The following is a 17,242-nucleotide window of genomic DNA, read 5'->3' as shown; positions in this document are numbered from 1 at the left end:
TTGAGCAAGCAGTAAAGGAAATAAAAGAAAACTTCGGAGTAGGAATTAAAATACATGGAGAAGAAATAAAAACGTTGAGGTTCGCCGATGGCTTTGTAATTCTGTCAGAGACAGCAAGGGACCAGGAAGAGCAGCTTAACGGAATGTACAGTGTCTTCAAAGGACGATATAAGATGAACATGAACAAAAGCAAAACGAGGAAAATGGAATGTAGTCGAATTAAATCGGGTGATGATGAGGGAATTAGATTAGGAAATGAGACGCTTAATGTAGTATATGAGGTTTGATATTTGGGGAGCAAAATAACCGATGATGGTCGAAGTAGAGGATATAAAATGTAGCCTGGCAATGGGAAGGAAAGCATTTCTGAAGAAGAGAAATTTGTTAACATCGAGTATAGATTTAAGTGTCAGGAAGTCGTTTCTGAATGTATTTGTGTGGAGCGTAGCCATGTATGGAAGTGAAACATGGACGATAACTAGTTTGGACAAGAAGAGAATAGAAGCTTTCGAAATGTTGTGCTACAGAAGAATGCTGAAGATTAGATGGGTAGCTCACATAACTAATGAGTAGGTATTGAATAGAGTTGGGAAGAACATGAGCTTGTGGCACAACTTTACTAGAAGAAGGGATCGGTTTAATAGGACATGTTCTTAGGCATCAAGGGATCACCAGTTTAGTATTGGAGGGTAGGGTGGAGGGTAAAAATCGTAGAGGGAGACCAAGAGATGTATATACTAAAATAATTGAGAAGGATGTAGCTTGCACTAGGTACTGGGAGATGAAGAAGCTTGCACAAGATAGAGTAGCATGGAGAGCTGCAACAGACCAGTCTCTGGACTGAAGACCAATACAACAACAGTATCAAAGTCTTGAATCTTGTTATAGCTTTATTAGTTAATGGGTTTCATCAAGTATTATAATCAAAACTTTCTATCATTAGTGTAAAGATGCTTGACCTACAACAAATAAGGACGTTTTCGTTCCAAATTTCGTTTTGAGAGGGAGCTTAATGGGGTCACATAGTAAAGGTTTTCATAGCAAACTTTAGTCTTTCTAAGTCTAATATTTAGAGCCTTCAATTTTTAGTAAAAACGCCGATCTTTACCAAAAGATTGTTCTGGTAAAGTTGAAAACTGAAACAGTTGATTCTGACATAGATTTGCACATTCTGAACAATTTTTAGCTTCCTTGCTTTTTTATTTCCGGTCTCGTAAACTAACATACGGCACGGAGAGCCGTGCGCTGTCCACATGCCCCTCCATATACGCATCGAGTGACGCCTGTGGTCTGAGGATGACACCGTGGCCGGTCGGTACCGTTGGGCTTTCCGAGGCCTGCTCGGATAGAGTTTAGTTTAGTTTTAGTTTTGTTATTTAGCGCTATTTAGTTTTTGTTTAAAACTATGTATTTAGGGAAACATATTTAGCTGATCACTCTGAGATTTAACAATTTGAAAATTAACATATTGAAACATATGTCGACAAAGTTTGGAAAAGCTACTTTAATTTTTAATTTCATCCATAGATTATGGCGCAATATTTGTACGGTACGCACAGACGTGTTATGGTGACGTGGCGCTAGTAGCATTGAACCGGTATAAGTCCCGTCACATTTGCTCCCCTCTGTATCTCTCAAATGATAGAACGCTTTTTTCGCCACACTATGTAACGCGAAACTCACCATTAGATATCACGAGCAGCAGACCAGTGTGCGTACAAGGAGGCTGGGAGTGTTGTGCTGTCACTAGAGAAGCAAGAACAGCAGAATGGGTCACTCAAGCAGCTAAGAGACTTCTAATGAGCTTATACGAAATTGCGGAGAAAGGGAAGTAATGGGTGGGAATTCATTACTTCCAGCCGCACAGAGCATTATGGTAATATAGTGGTGAAAATTGAAAATCATTTAAAGAAAGTTCTTTCCAAGACGAACTTCCCTCACTATTGGTAAACATTTTAAGTATCGTCGTTTGTAATGTAGCTACCTGTTTTATGAAACATGCTTAAGTCGATAGAAACACTTTTTCGTTCATAACGACTAACACTGAATTTCTTTGACAAGAGAGGTACATGTTAGGTAAACATGCTTAGCTGTTAGGTTACGAGGTGATTAGGACTAAAATTCTGTGAAGCTGCAATAACTTTTTGTCGTCTCTGCTGTGCATCCTCTGAAGGTGTGAGGGGAGGGGGGCGTAGTGGTAAGCCCTTTTGCCTAGAGAGCAGGACATCCGGGTTTGAAACTCGGTCTTGGAACAAATATATTTCGTCTCTTTGGTCTGCATATATACATCATAAATCTTTGAGACATGCCAAGGTCGTTGAAACCATATAATTTCGTTCGATCACTTCGGTATATTATCCATCTGTGTATTCTCGAATCCCTATTTTCTTGTAGAAATGCGCGAGGACGAAAAAGACACTCATCTGTTGGTCAGCCGTTAAAGATAAGTATAACATTTTCTAACAGGTGATTACAAGAGGGTTTTCTTAAGTTTTGAGCAAATGAGTGAGTACTTCCAGCACCATTGCCTTTTTGTATGGCCATACGGCGCCATTAGCTAGTCGTGATACGTCTGTGACCAAGACTGAGAATTTTCTCTGGTGGAAGACTGGCAGATATTGTTTTCCACATGCTTTTAAAAAGTTGTTATGATTCTTTTACACTCGTCCATATAGAATTGTAACAGACTTTCATTGTAACCTACTTAAGGCGCACAAATTGCAGATCTTATTCGGAATGAATATAATTCAATAATGTTAGAGGGGGCTAATAATTAGTGTGTAGCTTCAGTGTGTTCTAAATATGAAAATGTGTGGAGAGGGCCACAATCACTTACACTATATTTAACCTGTATGCCTGTCTTATATGACACCAGCACAATATTATTGTCAAGAAAATCCAGGCATTTGTGATTTTTCTGCCAGAGTTGCTACGGATATATTTTTAATAAGGCTGTTTCGAAAAGAAGGTAGTTGTATTTGTACAGTCCAAAACGTTTGTTAGCTACTAAACTGTATTTATGAGCCTCCTGTAACGGAAGTTGCTACTATGAACGTGACGTATTTCACTTAGGGAGATACTGTCCTTCGTGTCTCAGTGTGTTCTCTTTCTCTGGTGCCCGCTCTCCCGCTCCATGATGCCTTGCTGGACGTTGTCCCCTTCCCTCTTTGAACATTATTCAGTTAATTTACAGCCGGTATGACCATGATATTTCTTCCACTTCCTCGGGTCCAGGGACCAGATAAATATCTGCTTCTGGCTCTGCATTTAAAGAATATTTAAAATATCCGTAGACACAAAGTGAATATGACTTTTTAATTATAACTGGGGGTGGGGGGGGGGGGGGGGGGGGTACTGAAGGAGAGGTACTGGCGAATCGCGCAGTCGTCCAACGTAATAAATATATAGGACAAATACTAAATTACAAAGTGTCATACCCTAGAAAATAGTATGTTAATGCTGTAGACAATCTATTAAATCGTAATATGAAGCATTCCAGTTCGATTTTCGATATTTTTAGAAGGGTCTACAGAATTGGTCGAGTGTGGAAAAACTGGATGTAGTCCAGTTTTGTAATATTTTACTGGGCTGCGTATCCCATTGCCGCTCGAGGCCTGATCCAAAATGTGACAGATGCTCTTTGCGCAAGTACTTTAGAACTATAGTCCCAGAAAACGTGTATGTAGAAAATAGGTTTTCAGTAACCTGTTGGCAACTCTTAGTAGCTTAGCTGTTAAGGGAATGTGGTTTAAGAATAGCCTAGAAGATTTATTTGTGACCAATTGCGAGGATGGATTTATTAACTGAAACAAATGATGTATTAAGCAGGAAAAATGGCATTTAACCTGAGATTAACGTTGCTCTGATGCTGAACTTGCTTAGAGGAATAGCACTGTTCTTCTGAATTTTTGGCTTCGGAAGAAGTTGTGCAGTATAATGTTGTGCATTCATGTTGTTGTAATAAATTTTTATTACTTTGTAAATGGCAATAAGTTTGAAATGTTTGAGTTACTACGCATTCTTCAGGAAGAATTCGTTAAGGGCATGTGTAAGGTGCTCCAGTATGTTTACACTTACGTAAAAATGTACTGCATATTTCTATTTCTCTGAAACATTCCATATTCTCGAGGGCGTAGCTGGAGGTTTACAGAGCAGACATTATACCTGATCCATTAACCTGGAAGGGGTTGCCATTAGCACGCTCATGTGAATGAGAAGACAGCGATCTGTGGTCTGGAATGCTATTCACCCGCTCTTGGTAGCCTGAGGGAACAATCACTGGAGACAAATTCTAGCACACGTATGTAAAAGACGAGTAACCCAAATTCGTGCCCGGAAGTTATAAAACGATTCACCTTTCTTTTGAAATTAGGTTTTCACACAAGACACCACCCACAAGACATCACAAATGTAACTTTCTTTAAGCTAAGCTAGAAGTGTTTCTTTCTTGTCCTAAGCATATGTCGTACCTGTGGAATTACTCTCAATGACACTCAAAGCTGGTGCACAACTGAAACTTACTAATAGGGAACCGTCAATAACACATTAATGTTGTGTCTGATGTGTGATTGTCGTTGGGTGAGAGTTATTTATACTCATTTAAACTTCCGTTAACACTGGTTGCTTCTCAATGACACTCAAAGGTGGACCACAATTGAAACATACTAATAGGAAACTGTCAGTAACACATGAATGTTGTGTCTGATATGTGATTTTCGTTGGGTGAGAGTTATTTATGCTCATTTAAACTTAACTTAAGACTGGTTGCTTACGTCTTGCAGTGTACTTACGGATATTTTTGTAATAATATTGACAAATTAGTGAACGAAAGTCCACCACTCAGACCTAAGTTTGCGAAGCGTGCTAGTGGGAACAGCTTTCTAAACATGTTCAACAAGTGATTACCATACTCTTTGTGATTTATCAATGGAAGTGTCCCACTTCTATCTCATGAAATGAAGAGTACACCGAGATCTAACTGTGTATGTAGAAATACTATGTAGTTAATAGATACATCTGTTACATATTGATGACAGAACTCTAAGCTTACGAAGGTTTGAAATTAATTTCATACCGTGGATGACATGTTTCACTGCTCTTAAATTGTTAAAGTTTATCTACAAGTGTCAATCAAATGGTACTGTAATCAGAATTAGAAGTGCTTCATTTTTATCATCAGTGTGCGAAAATGCAATCTCAGTTACGCGTAATTTAATATTCGGTAAGGCCGGCCTGGGTGGCCGAGCGGTTATAGGCGCTACAGTCCGGCACCGCGCCACCGCTACGGTCACAGGGTCGACTCCTGCCTCGGGCATGGCTGTGTGTGATGTCCTTGGGTTAGTTAGGTTTATGTATCTCATAAAAATGGTGATGCAAAAGTCATGTCCCATAGGGAAAAGTCTACATTGGCCCATGCGAAAAATTCATGTTCAGGATATACAGGGACGATCATTTGAAGCAAGACCCTAAAATGCATACTTCTAGACCTAGGAGCACTGCTTCATCTTCGATGCAGTGCCACAAAACTCTAAACTCTTTGCATTCTGCTTTTTTGGAGGAGATAGTATGGATCAAAAGAAGAAAAATGTGTCCAGTAAACACCGGCTATAAAACAGACACCTTAATAACTATGAGTACTTCTTCAGTAGGATAGGTGCGTTTCACGGAAGCAATGATTAACAACTCATAAACACTGAAACATGTAATACATTTCAGAAAATCAATTTGAAACTTTAGCGTAGATCACTCTCAGCAATCAGTAAAGGGCAGGGCTTATTAATCAGTATATCTATGTAGACACTGAAACGTCCCCTTTGAACAATTTGTATATGGCTGTGCTTAACCTGACACACAATATTTTGTTAGCGCAACGCAATCTGACTTTCAAAATTCCCTGCAAAAGAATGGCCCTGACTAACATTAAACTATACCTTTCACAAATCACTTACCTCACAAAAATCTTCGCTGCTCAAGCTACTGCAATATAGCGAGCGCCACTACTGCCAGCTAAATAAAAGATTCAAACTACTGAAGGCACTAACTACTGATAGGGGTAGTTAGCAAATGAAAGATATTAATAGAGAACAAACAATGTATTTACCTTAATATCATCACAAGTCATAATATATATATCAGTTCATGACAAATTATAAATCTCCGCCATCTCTCTCCCCACATCCACCACTGCTGGCGGCTCACCTCCAACTGCCCAACGCTACGCGCTGTTCACAGCCAGCTGCCTAACACTACAATGGCGAGTATTACAACAATGCAAAGCAGACACAGACTGCCCACAGTACAGCCAGTGATTTTCATACAGAGGTGGCGTTACCAATGAAAAAACCTAAACAGCCTACTTATATAGAGAAAACATAAACAGCCTACTTACAACACTGTCTGTAGCTACGGAATTATTTTGGGCGGCGAGGTGGAGGGGAAGGTGGGCGCGGCCTCATGCAGTGACACTCGCTTCAAACTGCAGTAAAAACCCATTAGAAGAATAACTCAAAGCAGTAACCGAGCTCCCTGTAAAGATTTTACTAAACGGCTGTAAATTCAAACTGAGTCATTTGAAAAAATCAACAAGTTCATTATGTACATCAAAAAGAGCATCAGCATAATGTCACTAAAAGGAACACTCCTAGTCATCAGACAACAGCCAGACTAAACTTACATTTAGCATGAATAAGCGAACGAGAAACACAAAACAGCATTTTCTACGAGGGGATAAGATTGTGGATTCAGTTTTTCTATGTGATTAAGGCGATAGCTAATATTTAAGTACACTCCTGGAAATTGAAATAAGAACACCGTGAATTCATTGTCCCAGGAAGGGGAAACTTTATTGACACATTCCTGGGGTCAGATACATCACATGATCACACTGACAGAACCACAGGCACATAGACACAGGCAACAGAGCATGCACAATGTCGGCACTAGTACAGTGTATATCCACCTTTCGCAGCAATGCAGGCTGCTATTCTCCCATGGAGACGATCGTAGAGATGCTGGATGTAGTCCTGTGGAATTGCCATGCCATTTCCACCTGGCGCCTCAGTTGGACCAGCGTTCGTGCTGGACGTGCAGACCGCGTGAGACGACGCTTCATCCAGTCCCAAACATGCTCAATGGGGGACAGATCCGGAGATCTTGCTGGCCAGGGTAGTTGACTTACACCTTCTAGAGCACGTTGGGTGGCACGGGATACATGCGGACGTGCATTGTCCTGTTGGAACAGCAAGTTCCCTTGCCGGTCTAGGAATGGTAGAACGATGGGTTCGGTGACGGTTTGGATGTACCGTGCACTATTCAGTGTCCCCTCGACGATCACCAGTGGTGTACGGCCAGTGTAGGAGATCGCTCCCCACACCATGATACCGGGTGTTGGCCCTGTGTGCCTCGGTCATATGCAGTCCTGATTGTGGCGCTCACCTGCACGGCGCCAAACACGCATACGACCATCATTGGCACCAAGGCAGAAGCGACTCTCATCGCTGAAGACGACACGTCTCCATTCGTCCCTCCATTCACGCCTGTCGCGACACCACTGGAGGCGGGCTGCACGATGTTGGGGCGTGAGCGGAAGACGGCCTAACGGTGTGCGGGACCGTAGCCCAGCTTCATGGAGACGGTTGCGAATGGTCCTCGCCGATACCCCAGGAGCAACAGCGTCCCTAATTTGCTGGGAAGTGGCGGTGCGGTCCCCTACGGCACTGCGTAGGATCCTACGGTCTTGGCGTGCATCCGTGCGTCGCTGCGGTCCGGTCCCAGGTCGACGGGCACGTGAACCTTCCGCCGACCACTGGCGACAACATCGATGTACTGTGGAGACCTCACGCCCCACGTGTTGAGCAATTCGGCGGTACGTCCACCCAGCCTCCCGCATGCCCACTATACGCCCTCGCTCAAAGTCCGTCAACTGCACATACGGTTCACGTCCACGCTGTCGCGGCATGCTACCAGTGTTAAAGACTGCGATGGAGCTCCGTATGCCACGGCAAACTGGCTGACACTGACGGCGGCGGTGCACAAATGCTACGCAGCTAGCGCCATTCGACGGCCAACACCGCGGTTCCTGGTGTGTCCGCTGTGCCGTGCGTGTGATCATTGCTTGTACAGCCCTCTCGCAGTGTCCGGAGCAAGTATGGTGGGTCTGACACACCGGTGTCAATGTGTTCTTTTTTCCATTTCCAGGAGTGTATTTAAAAAGTCAGTTAAAGTATACCTCTTAAACAATTTATGTCGCAAAGTCGGAGTTTACTTATATAACAGAGTGGGAATTTGTAAAAATTAACATCATTTAATAATAAATAACTGTCGTTCTACTGCGAACGCTAACAGTTTAATGAATTTCATTGCAAAATCCTATGCCCAAGACGTAATGTGGGTAACTCTTACATGTTCTTGAGCTCAAATACTCTTTTTTTGAAGATATAACTCAAATCTTAACAGACGGGTCGAGGACACACTCTTCATGCCAGCCCAAAACACACCGTATCAAAATTAAAAACCCAACATGGTAACTAAGACCTGCATTATATTACTGTATGCATTAATTACTTAATTTTTTAGAAATTGTTTCCTTTTTCACTTAAGATGACGTCTGGTATCTTTTTGTAAGTTATCTATGAATGAATAAACAACCAAGTGACTAAGAAGCACAGGTACATAACTCAGAAGAGGCCCACTAATATGTCAAAACCAGTACTGAATAACATTGCGATGCACAATTTTAAATTATTTTAAAAAGGTAACGGGACGTTATCCTGACGTAGACACACACACACACACACACACACACACACACACACACACACACACACACACACACACACACACTGTTTAACCTATACTCAAACGCTTCTTCTGCCACTCCATGACGTCGCGAGCGCTACATCCGTCACCACAAATGTCACCGTGTTTTTTCCTTCTCTGGTTAACGATCGCGCTCTCGGTGACTTCAGTGGTTGGCAGAGGGTTCCCTTTTATCTTTGAAACATATTAAACTATTTGACGATTTCTTTGTTGATCTCGACCTGTCCTCTATATGCATTGCTATTGATTTTACAGTTTTTTATATATGACATCCCTTTCGCTTTAGCTGCAATTAGGAAAGAATCCTTTTCCTTTAATATTATTACCATTTGGCAGCGAATATTTATCCATTCACAAGCTTGGATTCTGTTCTATAACACCACCTCATCTCCACTGCTTCTGTGGCCTGCTTACAATATACACTGAGGTGACTAAAGTCACGGGATAGCGATATACACAGGTACAGGTGGCGGTACTAACGCTTACACAATGTATATAAGGGCAGCACAATACAGAGCTGTTAATTGTAAACAGGCGATTCATGTGAAAACGTTTCCTACGTGATTGTTCCAGCATGACGTGTGTTAACACACTTTGAACGCGGAATCGTAGTTGGAGCAAGACGCATGGGACATTCCATTTAGAAATCGTTGACCAGTTCAATATTCCGCGATCCACAGTGTCAAGAGCGTGCCGAGAATACAAAATTTCAGACGTTACTCTCACCAAGAACAACGCGGTGGCCGACTGCATTCACTTAACGACCGCGAGCAGCGGCATTTGCGTAGAGTCGTCATTGCTAACAGAAAAGCAATACTACGTGAAATAATCTCAGAAGTTAATGTGGGACGTACGACGGACGTATCAGTTAGGAGATTGCGGCGAAATTTGGCATTAATTGGCTGTGACAGCAAACGACCAAAGCGAGTGTCTTTGCTAACAGCATGACACGACCTTGGCTAGTGACCATATCCCATGCGATTAGAAAACCATGGCCTCGTCAGATGAATCCAGATCTCAGTTGGTAAGAGTTTATGGTAGGGTTTGATTGCGGGGCAGATCCCTTGAAAGCCGGCCGGAGTGGCCGAGCGGTTCTAGGCGCTACAGTCCGGAACCGCGCGACCGCTACGGTCGCAGGTTCGAATCCTGCCTCGGGCATGAATGTGTGTGATGTCCTTAGGTTAGTTAGGTTTAAGTAGTTCTAAGTTCTAGGGGACTGATGACCTCAGATGTGACGTCCCATAGTGCTCAGAGCCATTTGAACCATTTTGAGACCCTTTGAAGCAATGGACCCAAGATGTCAACAAGCTGTGAAAGCTGGTGTCGGCTCCATAATGGTGTACAGTGGGTCTGATTGGGATGTATTAAGTGATATACTCCACCTGAACCGATCATTGACACAGAATGGTCATGTTCGGCTGCCTGGATACCATTTGCCACCATTCGTGGCCTTCATGTTCCAAAACAAACAACCATCTTTTTATGTATGACAATGCTCCATTTCAACAAGTCACAATTGTTCGCAATTGGTTTGAAGAACATTTTGGACGATTCGATCGAATGATTTGGGCAGCCAGATCCCCCAACATAACCCCCATCGAATATTTATGGGCTATAACCGAGAGGTCATTTCGTGCACAGAATCCTGCACCGGCAACACTTTCGCAATTATTGAGGCTGTAGAGGTAATAGCACGGCTTAGTATTTCCACAGATTGCGAATGTGTTGTTGAGTCCATGTCACGTGAAGCAGGTGCACTACCCCAGGCCAATGGAGGTCCGACGCGATATCAGGAGGTATCCCATGGCTTTCGTCATCTCAGTGTACAAGGCAATGCTGTCACACAAGAGATTTCTACTGCTTGCGTGAGCGTGCCAGAGAATGAGCTACAGCTTCACTGCACTGTTCCCGAAGTTGAGCTCCAAACAGCCCCAAAAGCAATGCACTCCCCCTGTGAGCAGCGAGTGAGGCGTGGTGTTTGCCCTAGGCGTGAGCAGCCGCGCCTGTGGACCAGCGTGCTGCTGGCGGCGCTGTCCATGCTGGCCAAGGAGACGGGCGTAGCCGCCCTGCTCGTCAACCTGCTGTTCGACGCCTACCGCTCCTGGAGCTCCCTCAAGAAGTAAGTACTCCGACTATCTTTGAACTCTCTAGAGCACTAGCACTTGCGTACTGAATTGTCCCGTGATACTTAAAATTTTCTACTAGCAGTGTTCAGAACGTTTGCTTTGACCAATTTCTCTTATACCCAACTAGAATTCCTTGAGGATTTTGAAACCATTCTCAATAGTCATTTTTAATAATTGTGCAAACTTCTTCATGTACACTTTACTGTCAATTATAATCTGCATCCTATATATTAACGAAATATTTTACTGAGTATAAAATATTATAAGTTGTCAGACCGCCTCATGTTCCTCTCGAAATTTTTTGTTCAAATTTAGACATTTCGACTCCTCTGCAAGGTTCATCTTCATGACTTCTCTGGCGTTCCGAGTAATCCGAACTCCTTCAAACACCAATCTTCCGTTCATAGACATTTTAAAAGCAGAACGCTTTATTTCTTCAGGATAATACACATTGACCTTCCACATGTCCTGTTAATGCCGTGGAACCGACTTCTGAAGAAGATGCCAACAGAGGGGTGTGAAACGTCGATTGCTAAAGAAGAAATATTCAGAAAGAAACACGAAATGGCCTAATAACCTAGACGATTTTACCTTCAGAGACAACGGGCACTGAAATTGGACGACTTAGACAGAGTATTTTTCTGTTTGTTACCTGTTCTGGTTTAACCATCTACAAAAGCGGATATTGTCCGTAATGGAAATGCCGTGTGGCTCGGGCCTCCCGTCGGGTAGACCGTTCACCTGGTGCAAGTCTTTCGAGTTGACGCCACTTCGGCGACTTGCGTGTCGATGGGGGTGAAATGATGATTACAAGGACAACATCACACCCAGTCCATGAGCAGAGAAAATCTCCGACCCCACCGGGAATCGAACCCGGGCTGTTAGGCATGACATCCCGTCGCGCTGACCACTCAGCTACCACGTTCGGACATTGTCCATAACATCAGTGTGAAGAAAGCACTTCAGCTCATGTTGTGTTGCTAGCTTACATCATTATTGGACGTAACTTATCAATGAATGCTAATCGAAACTGAAGATGGATTTAGTAGAATCAGGTAACTTATTACAAAGACTTGCTTTCGAAGCTATTTTGAACAAGAAATCTACTAATATTAATCCATCCATTTCCCACAAGATATTATGTCAATAATTATTTTCGCTGCTTAAAATTTCAGCTGGACCTGGTAAATGTGCCATGTCCCTTGTAGGATGTAATAGCGTTTATAGCACCGTTTCATTTGAAGAGGTTTTCTTCCTTTTATTTGACAATCAATTTTACTTCCAGTAATCATATTCAGATAAAGTTACACAACAAACGAAAGAGTACATGGTTATAACGGTAGGTCGTGTACCTTGATTAGAAATTATTAGAAATAATATTTACATATAACGTGAAAGAACTACGACTTGAGTAAAATAATAACGTTGTAGAGCAACATAACTATGTTAGCAAACAATAAATATTATAATATTTTGTCAAGATTGTCAGAGTTATAACAGAACACATGATGAAAAATGTCAAAGATTCTGCCTGAGCGGTGTCAGCGTCGGCAGACTGTATTTGTAGCTACGGCACAAGCAACGGAAAAATATTTGCTGCTTATGTGTCTCTGTATTCATACGCAGTTTACTAAGGTATAAGGTGGCCGTGCGGTTAAAGGCGCTGCAGTCTGGAACCGCAAGACCGCTACGGTCGCAGGTTCGAATCCTGCCTCGGGCATGGATGTTTGTGATGTCCTTAGGTTAGTTAGGTTTAACTAGTTCTAAGTTCTAGGGGACTAATGACCTTAGCAGTTGAGTCCCATAGTGCTCAGAGCCATTTGAACCATTAAGGTATAAGGAAGAAAGGAAGAAATAATTATGGAGATACGGCTTAACAAATTGTCCGTTAGTCAAGAGTTCAGTAAAAAACTGAATTTCCCTGTAAAACTGAGCTATTTGATGGCGATGAAAGGCTGGTGTAAATACATTTAGTCTTAGAATGTGCTAGTCTGAGTTGCCAAGAGTCACAATGAGAGTTGTCCCATTTGAATATGTGCGGTGTATGAGGCTAAATTTTTTCGGTTGGATGCAACTTTTGGCGTGACTGTACACAGGATAGCCACGCAGTCTGCTACAGACACTAACGCGGAACAGCGGAGTTGACCGTCGATAAACGTGTGACCATCACTAATGGAACTCGCGTGGGCGTGGCCTATAGGAGAATATACCACGATTTCGTGTTTCATAGGTTAACAGAGTCCCGGGTCGACCTTCAGTAAGAATTCAGAGGTAATGTTCCCACAGGTGTAAAATGCTGCACGTGATGACCATTACGTTTGACGATTGGACGTCGCGTAGCCTACGCAGTTCCGTAAGAAAAGATTGACAGTCGGATGCGTCTCAAGTCTCCGCTGATTTAAATGTGGCAAGTCGGAAATCCGTATACCAGGACTCGACAGAAGCCAATGCATTCCATAGGCTTCAGTAGCTATGACGTATTCGTGTCCCTTCGCCTTTGCTTCTCCCACCACTCAGTGTACTATTATTATTCACTGCTTGACAATTTCCAAGGAACAACTGACACTTCCTAAGGAACGTGGACGTGTTGAACACAATGAAGGCTTTCTATGCACTTGATAGTTCAGGCAGTACTGTGTCTGGCGCAAGTTGTTGTGGAACTGATTAGTGGGACATTCCGTGTGGTACGACAACGCGTCTGCAAGACATCAACTGAGTACATGCGATCTTGGGCGAACTGCTGGATGGCTCGAAGCCGGTCGAACCACTGAACGGCTCGAAGGCGGTTTGCTGTCACAGCCCATTAAACTACTGTGGCCACTGTAACGGGTGTGTCAGAAAGTGTCATCTCGTGAATATAAAAGGCCATTGAAGGTGGAAATGCCATGCGAAGGCATGCCGGTGGTCGTAAATTGACCACCAAACAGCAAGACGATCGATACATAGACTTAGCGGCCAAAAAGAGAATACGTCTCACTCCAAGGCAGATAGCTGCAGACATTTCAGCCGCTAACGTTACATGTTTCTATGCCATAACCATTTCGTGAGGATTAAATCAAGCTGGTTTGTATGGTCGGAAACGTGCTACAGACACCACTCTTCCACTACGCTATCGTCGAGAAAGACTTCGTTGGCGTAGGGAGCATGTTGGTTGGGGCCACCAACAGTGGTCCTGTGTGTTCTCCGACGAGCCTCGTTTACACCGTGGCAAGTTAGTTTGGCAGCCAGTTGGTGTGGACAGAGAGGAGAAGAAGTTACACCCAACAGAATGCTCATGAACGTCATCGGTCTAAGCGCTATCGTGTGATCAGGCATCATGCACAATGGCAAAACAGCGCTGCAAACCTTAGAGTGAGGCGACGTCACAACACACCGGGATTGCAGCGAAATCATTCTGAATCATTTTCGTCTGCTTAGGGTTGCGGTACGTCCCGACTTTCTGTTTGTGAACAACAATGCCTACTCTCAAAACACCGCTGAAGTGTCGGACACACTGGTAAGTGAAAATATTGAATGAATGGAACGGCCTGTATACTTCCCGGAACTAAACCTTATGGAGCATGCCGGGGATGCTCTTGACACACGTCTTTCTCAACGACCTCCCCCTCCCTGAACAGTGCAAGAACTGAAAATCGTCTTACGAGGGCGGTGGGACAACATCCCCCAAGAAAATCATCACAGTTTAGTAGCCAGCTGAATAACAGGTGCAAAACGTGCATTAGTGCCCAAGGGGGGCATGTCCTTACTGACAGTATGATATAGACCTTTATAGTGGGAGTCTGACCTGTGTCAAACACGAAAATGTTATGTCTCTCATCCTGCTTTAACAAGTGGTGAAATTTGTACCAATATTTTTATGTACCATGCCACCTCTATGTGTATTATTGCCGACTAATGTACACAACAAGACAAAGAATGTTCCATAGGGTATTTTCATTAACTTATGTAGGTTTTAACCTCTTCTTATTAAACATTAATTTCAGTTAAGGACCGACTCCTTATCAGAGCTATAGAGATATGACGTCATAAATAACAACACGCGTGGAAGACTGCCACATCATGCTTGACAATTATTACTTCCGTGCTATTAACTCTACTCGCAATAAATTTCGCAGACAATATCTACTTATGTAGCTAAATGCATCTACAAAATTATATCGTGGCACCACACATAGTTCAGGAGATATGACGTCATAAACACTCGGTTTCGTGAAAAACTGCCGCATTGTCTATGATGGTAAAATGTGTTACTTCTTTGCTACTAACTCTAATAACAACGCATTTTCCACGGAGTATCCACATTTGCCACTGATTGTACCTACACAAACATATAATTTTACGGCACATAGTTCAAAAGCTATGAGTGCACAAACACTGGAATATGTAAAAAAGTGCCGCATCATGAATTATTTCTTAATATTTTAGTTTTTATTACCAACATACTCTCTCAAAATCAAATAGGGGTAATGCAGGAGTAGGTTTAATAATGAATTAAAAAATAGGAGTGCGGGTAAGCTACTACAAACAGCATAGTGAACGTATTACACTGGCCAAGATAGACACGAAGCCCATTCCTACTACAGTAGTACAAGTTTATATGCCAACTCGCTCTGCAGATGACGACGAAATTGAAGAAATGTATGATGAGATAAAAGAAATTATTCAGATAGTGAAGGGAGACGAAAATTAAATAGTCATGGGTGACTGGAATTCGACAGTAGGAAAAGGGAGAGAGGGAAACATAGTAGTTGAATATGGATTGGGACTAAGAATTGAAAGAGGAAGCCGTCTGGTAGAATTTTGCACAGAGCATAACTTAATCATAGCTAATCCTTGGTTCAAGAATCATAAAAGAAAGTTGTATACATGGAAGAATCCTGGAGATACTAATAGGTATCAGATAGATTATATAATGGTAAGACAGAGATTTAGGAACCAGGTTTTAAATTGTAGGACATTTCCACAGGCAGATGTGGACTCTGACCACAATCTATTGGTTATGAACTGTAGATTAAAACTGAAGAAATTGCAAAATGGTTGGAATTTAAGGTGATGGGACCTGGATAAACTCAAAGAACCAGAGCGTAAGGGAACAATTGACAGGAATGGGGGAAAGAAATACAGAAGAAGAAGAATGGGTAGCTCTGAGGGATGAAGTAGTGTAGGCAGCAGAGGATCAAGTAGGTAAAATGACGAGGGCAAGTAGAAATTCTTGGGTAACAGAAGAAATATTGAATTTATTTGATGAAAGGAGAAAATATAAAAATGCAGTAAATGAAGCAGGCAAAAAGGAATACAAACGTCTCAAAAATGAGATCGACAGGAAGTGCAGAATGGCTAAGCAGGCATGGCTAGACGATGTAAGGATGTAGAGGCTTATCTCACTAGGGGTAAGATAGATATTGCCTACAGGAAAATTAAAGAGACCTTTGGAGTAAAGAGAGCCACTTGTATGAATATCAAGAGCTCAGATGGAAATCCAGTTCTAAGCAAAGAGGGGAAAGCAGAAAGGTGGAAGGAGTATATAGAGGGTCTATACAAGGGCGATGTACTTGAAGACAATATTATGGAAATGGAAGAGGATGTAGATAAAGATGAAATGGAAGATACGATACTGCGTGAGGAGTTTGACAGAGCACTGAAAGACCTGAGTCAAAACAAGGCCCCCGGAGTAGACAACATTCCATTAGAACTACTGACGGCCTTGGGAGAGCCAGTCCTGACAAAACTCTACCATCTGGTCAGCAAGATGCACGAGACACGCGAAATACCCTCAGACTTCAAGAAGAATATAATAATTCCAATCCCAAAGAAAGCAGGTGTTGACAGATGTGAAAATTACCGAACTATCAGTTTAATAAGTCACAGCTGCAAAATACTAACGCGAATTATTTACAGACGAATGGAAAAACTGGTAGAAGCCGGCCTTGGGGAAGATCAGTTTGGATTCCGTAGAAATGTTGGAACACGTGAGGCAATACTGACCTTACGACTTATCTTAGAAGGAAGATTAAGGAAAGGCAAACCTACGTTTCTAGCATTTGTAGACTTAGAGAAAGCTTTTGACAATGTTGACTGGAATACTCTCTTTCAAATTCTAAAGGTGGCAGGGGTAAAATACAGGGAGCGAAAGGCTATTTACAATTTGTACAGAAAGCAGATGGCAGTTATAAGAGTCGAGGAGCATGAAAGGGAAGCAGTGGTTGGAAAGGGAGTGAGACAGGGTTGTAGCCTCTCCCCGATGTTATTCAATCTGTATATTGAGTAAGCAGTAAAGGAAACAAAAGAAAAATTCGAAG

At 42.5% G+C, this 17,242-nt stretch overlaps 1 protein-coding gene across 1 annotated transcript in view; it reads left to right on the top strand.

Annotated features, from left to right (window-relative positions):
• The window catches only part of LOC124805635 (protein O-mannosyl-transferase TMTC1-like), a 654,220-nt gene that overhangs the window by 450,523 nt on the left and 186,455 nt on the right, over nucleotides 1-17,242 (top strand). Inside the window, exon 6 of the mRNA XM_047266203.1 lies at nucleotides 10,805-10,936. Within this exon, the coding sequence (XP_047122159.1) occupies nucleotides 10,805-10,936 (132 nt within the window). The remainder of the gene's footprint in view (nucleotides 1-10,804; nucleotides 10,937-17,242) is intronic.

Source organism: Schistocerca piceifrons, chromosome 7 (genome assembly GCF_021461385.2).
Source record: "Schistocerca piceifrons isolate TAMUIC-IGC-003096 chromosome 7, iqSchPice1.1, whole genome shotgun sequence".
Taxonomy (NCBI): domain Eukaryota; kingdom Metazoa; phylum Arthropoda; class Insecta; order Orthoptera; family Acrididae; genus Schistocerca; species Schistocerca piceifrons.
This window is presented reverse-complemented; position numbering and strand designations above follow the sequence as displayed.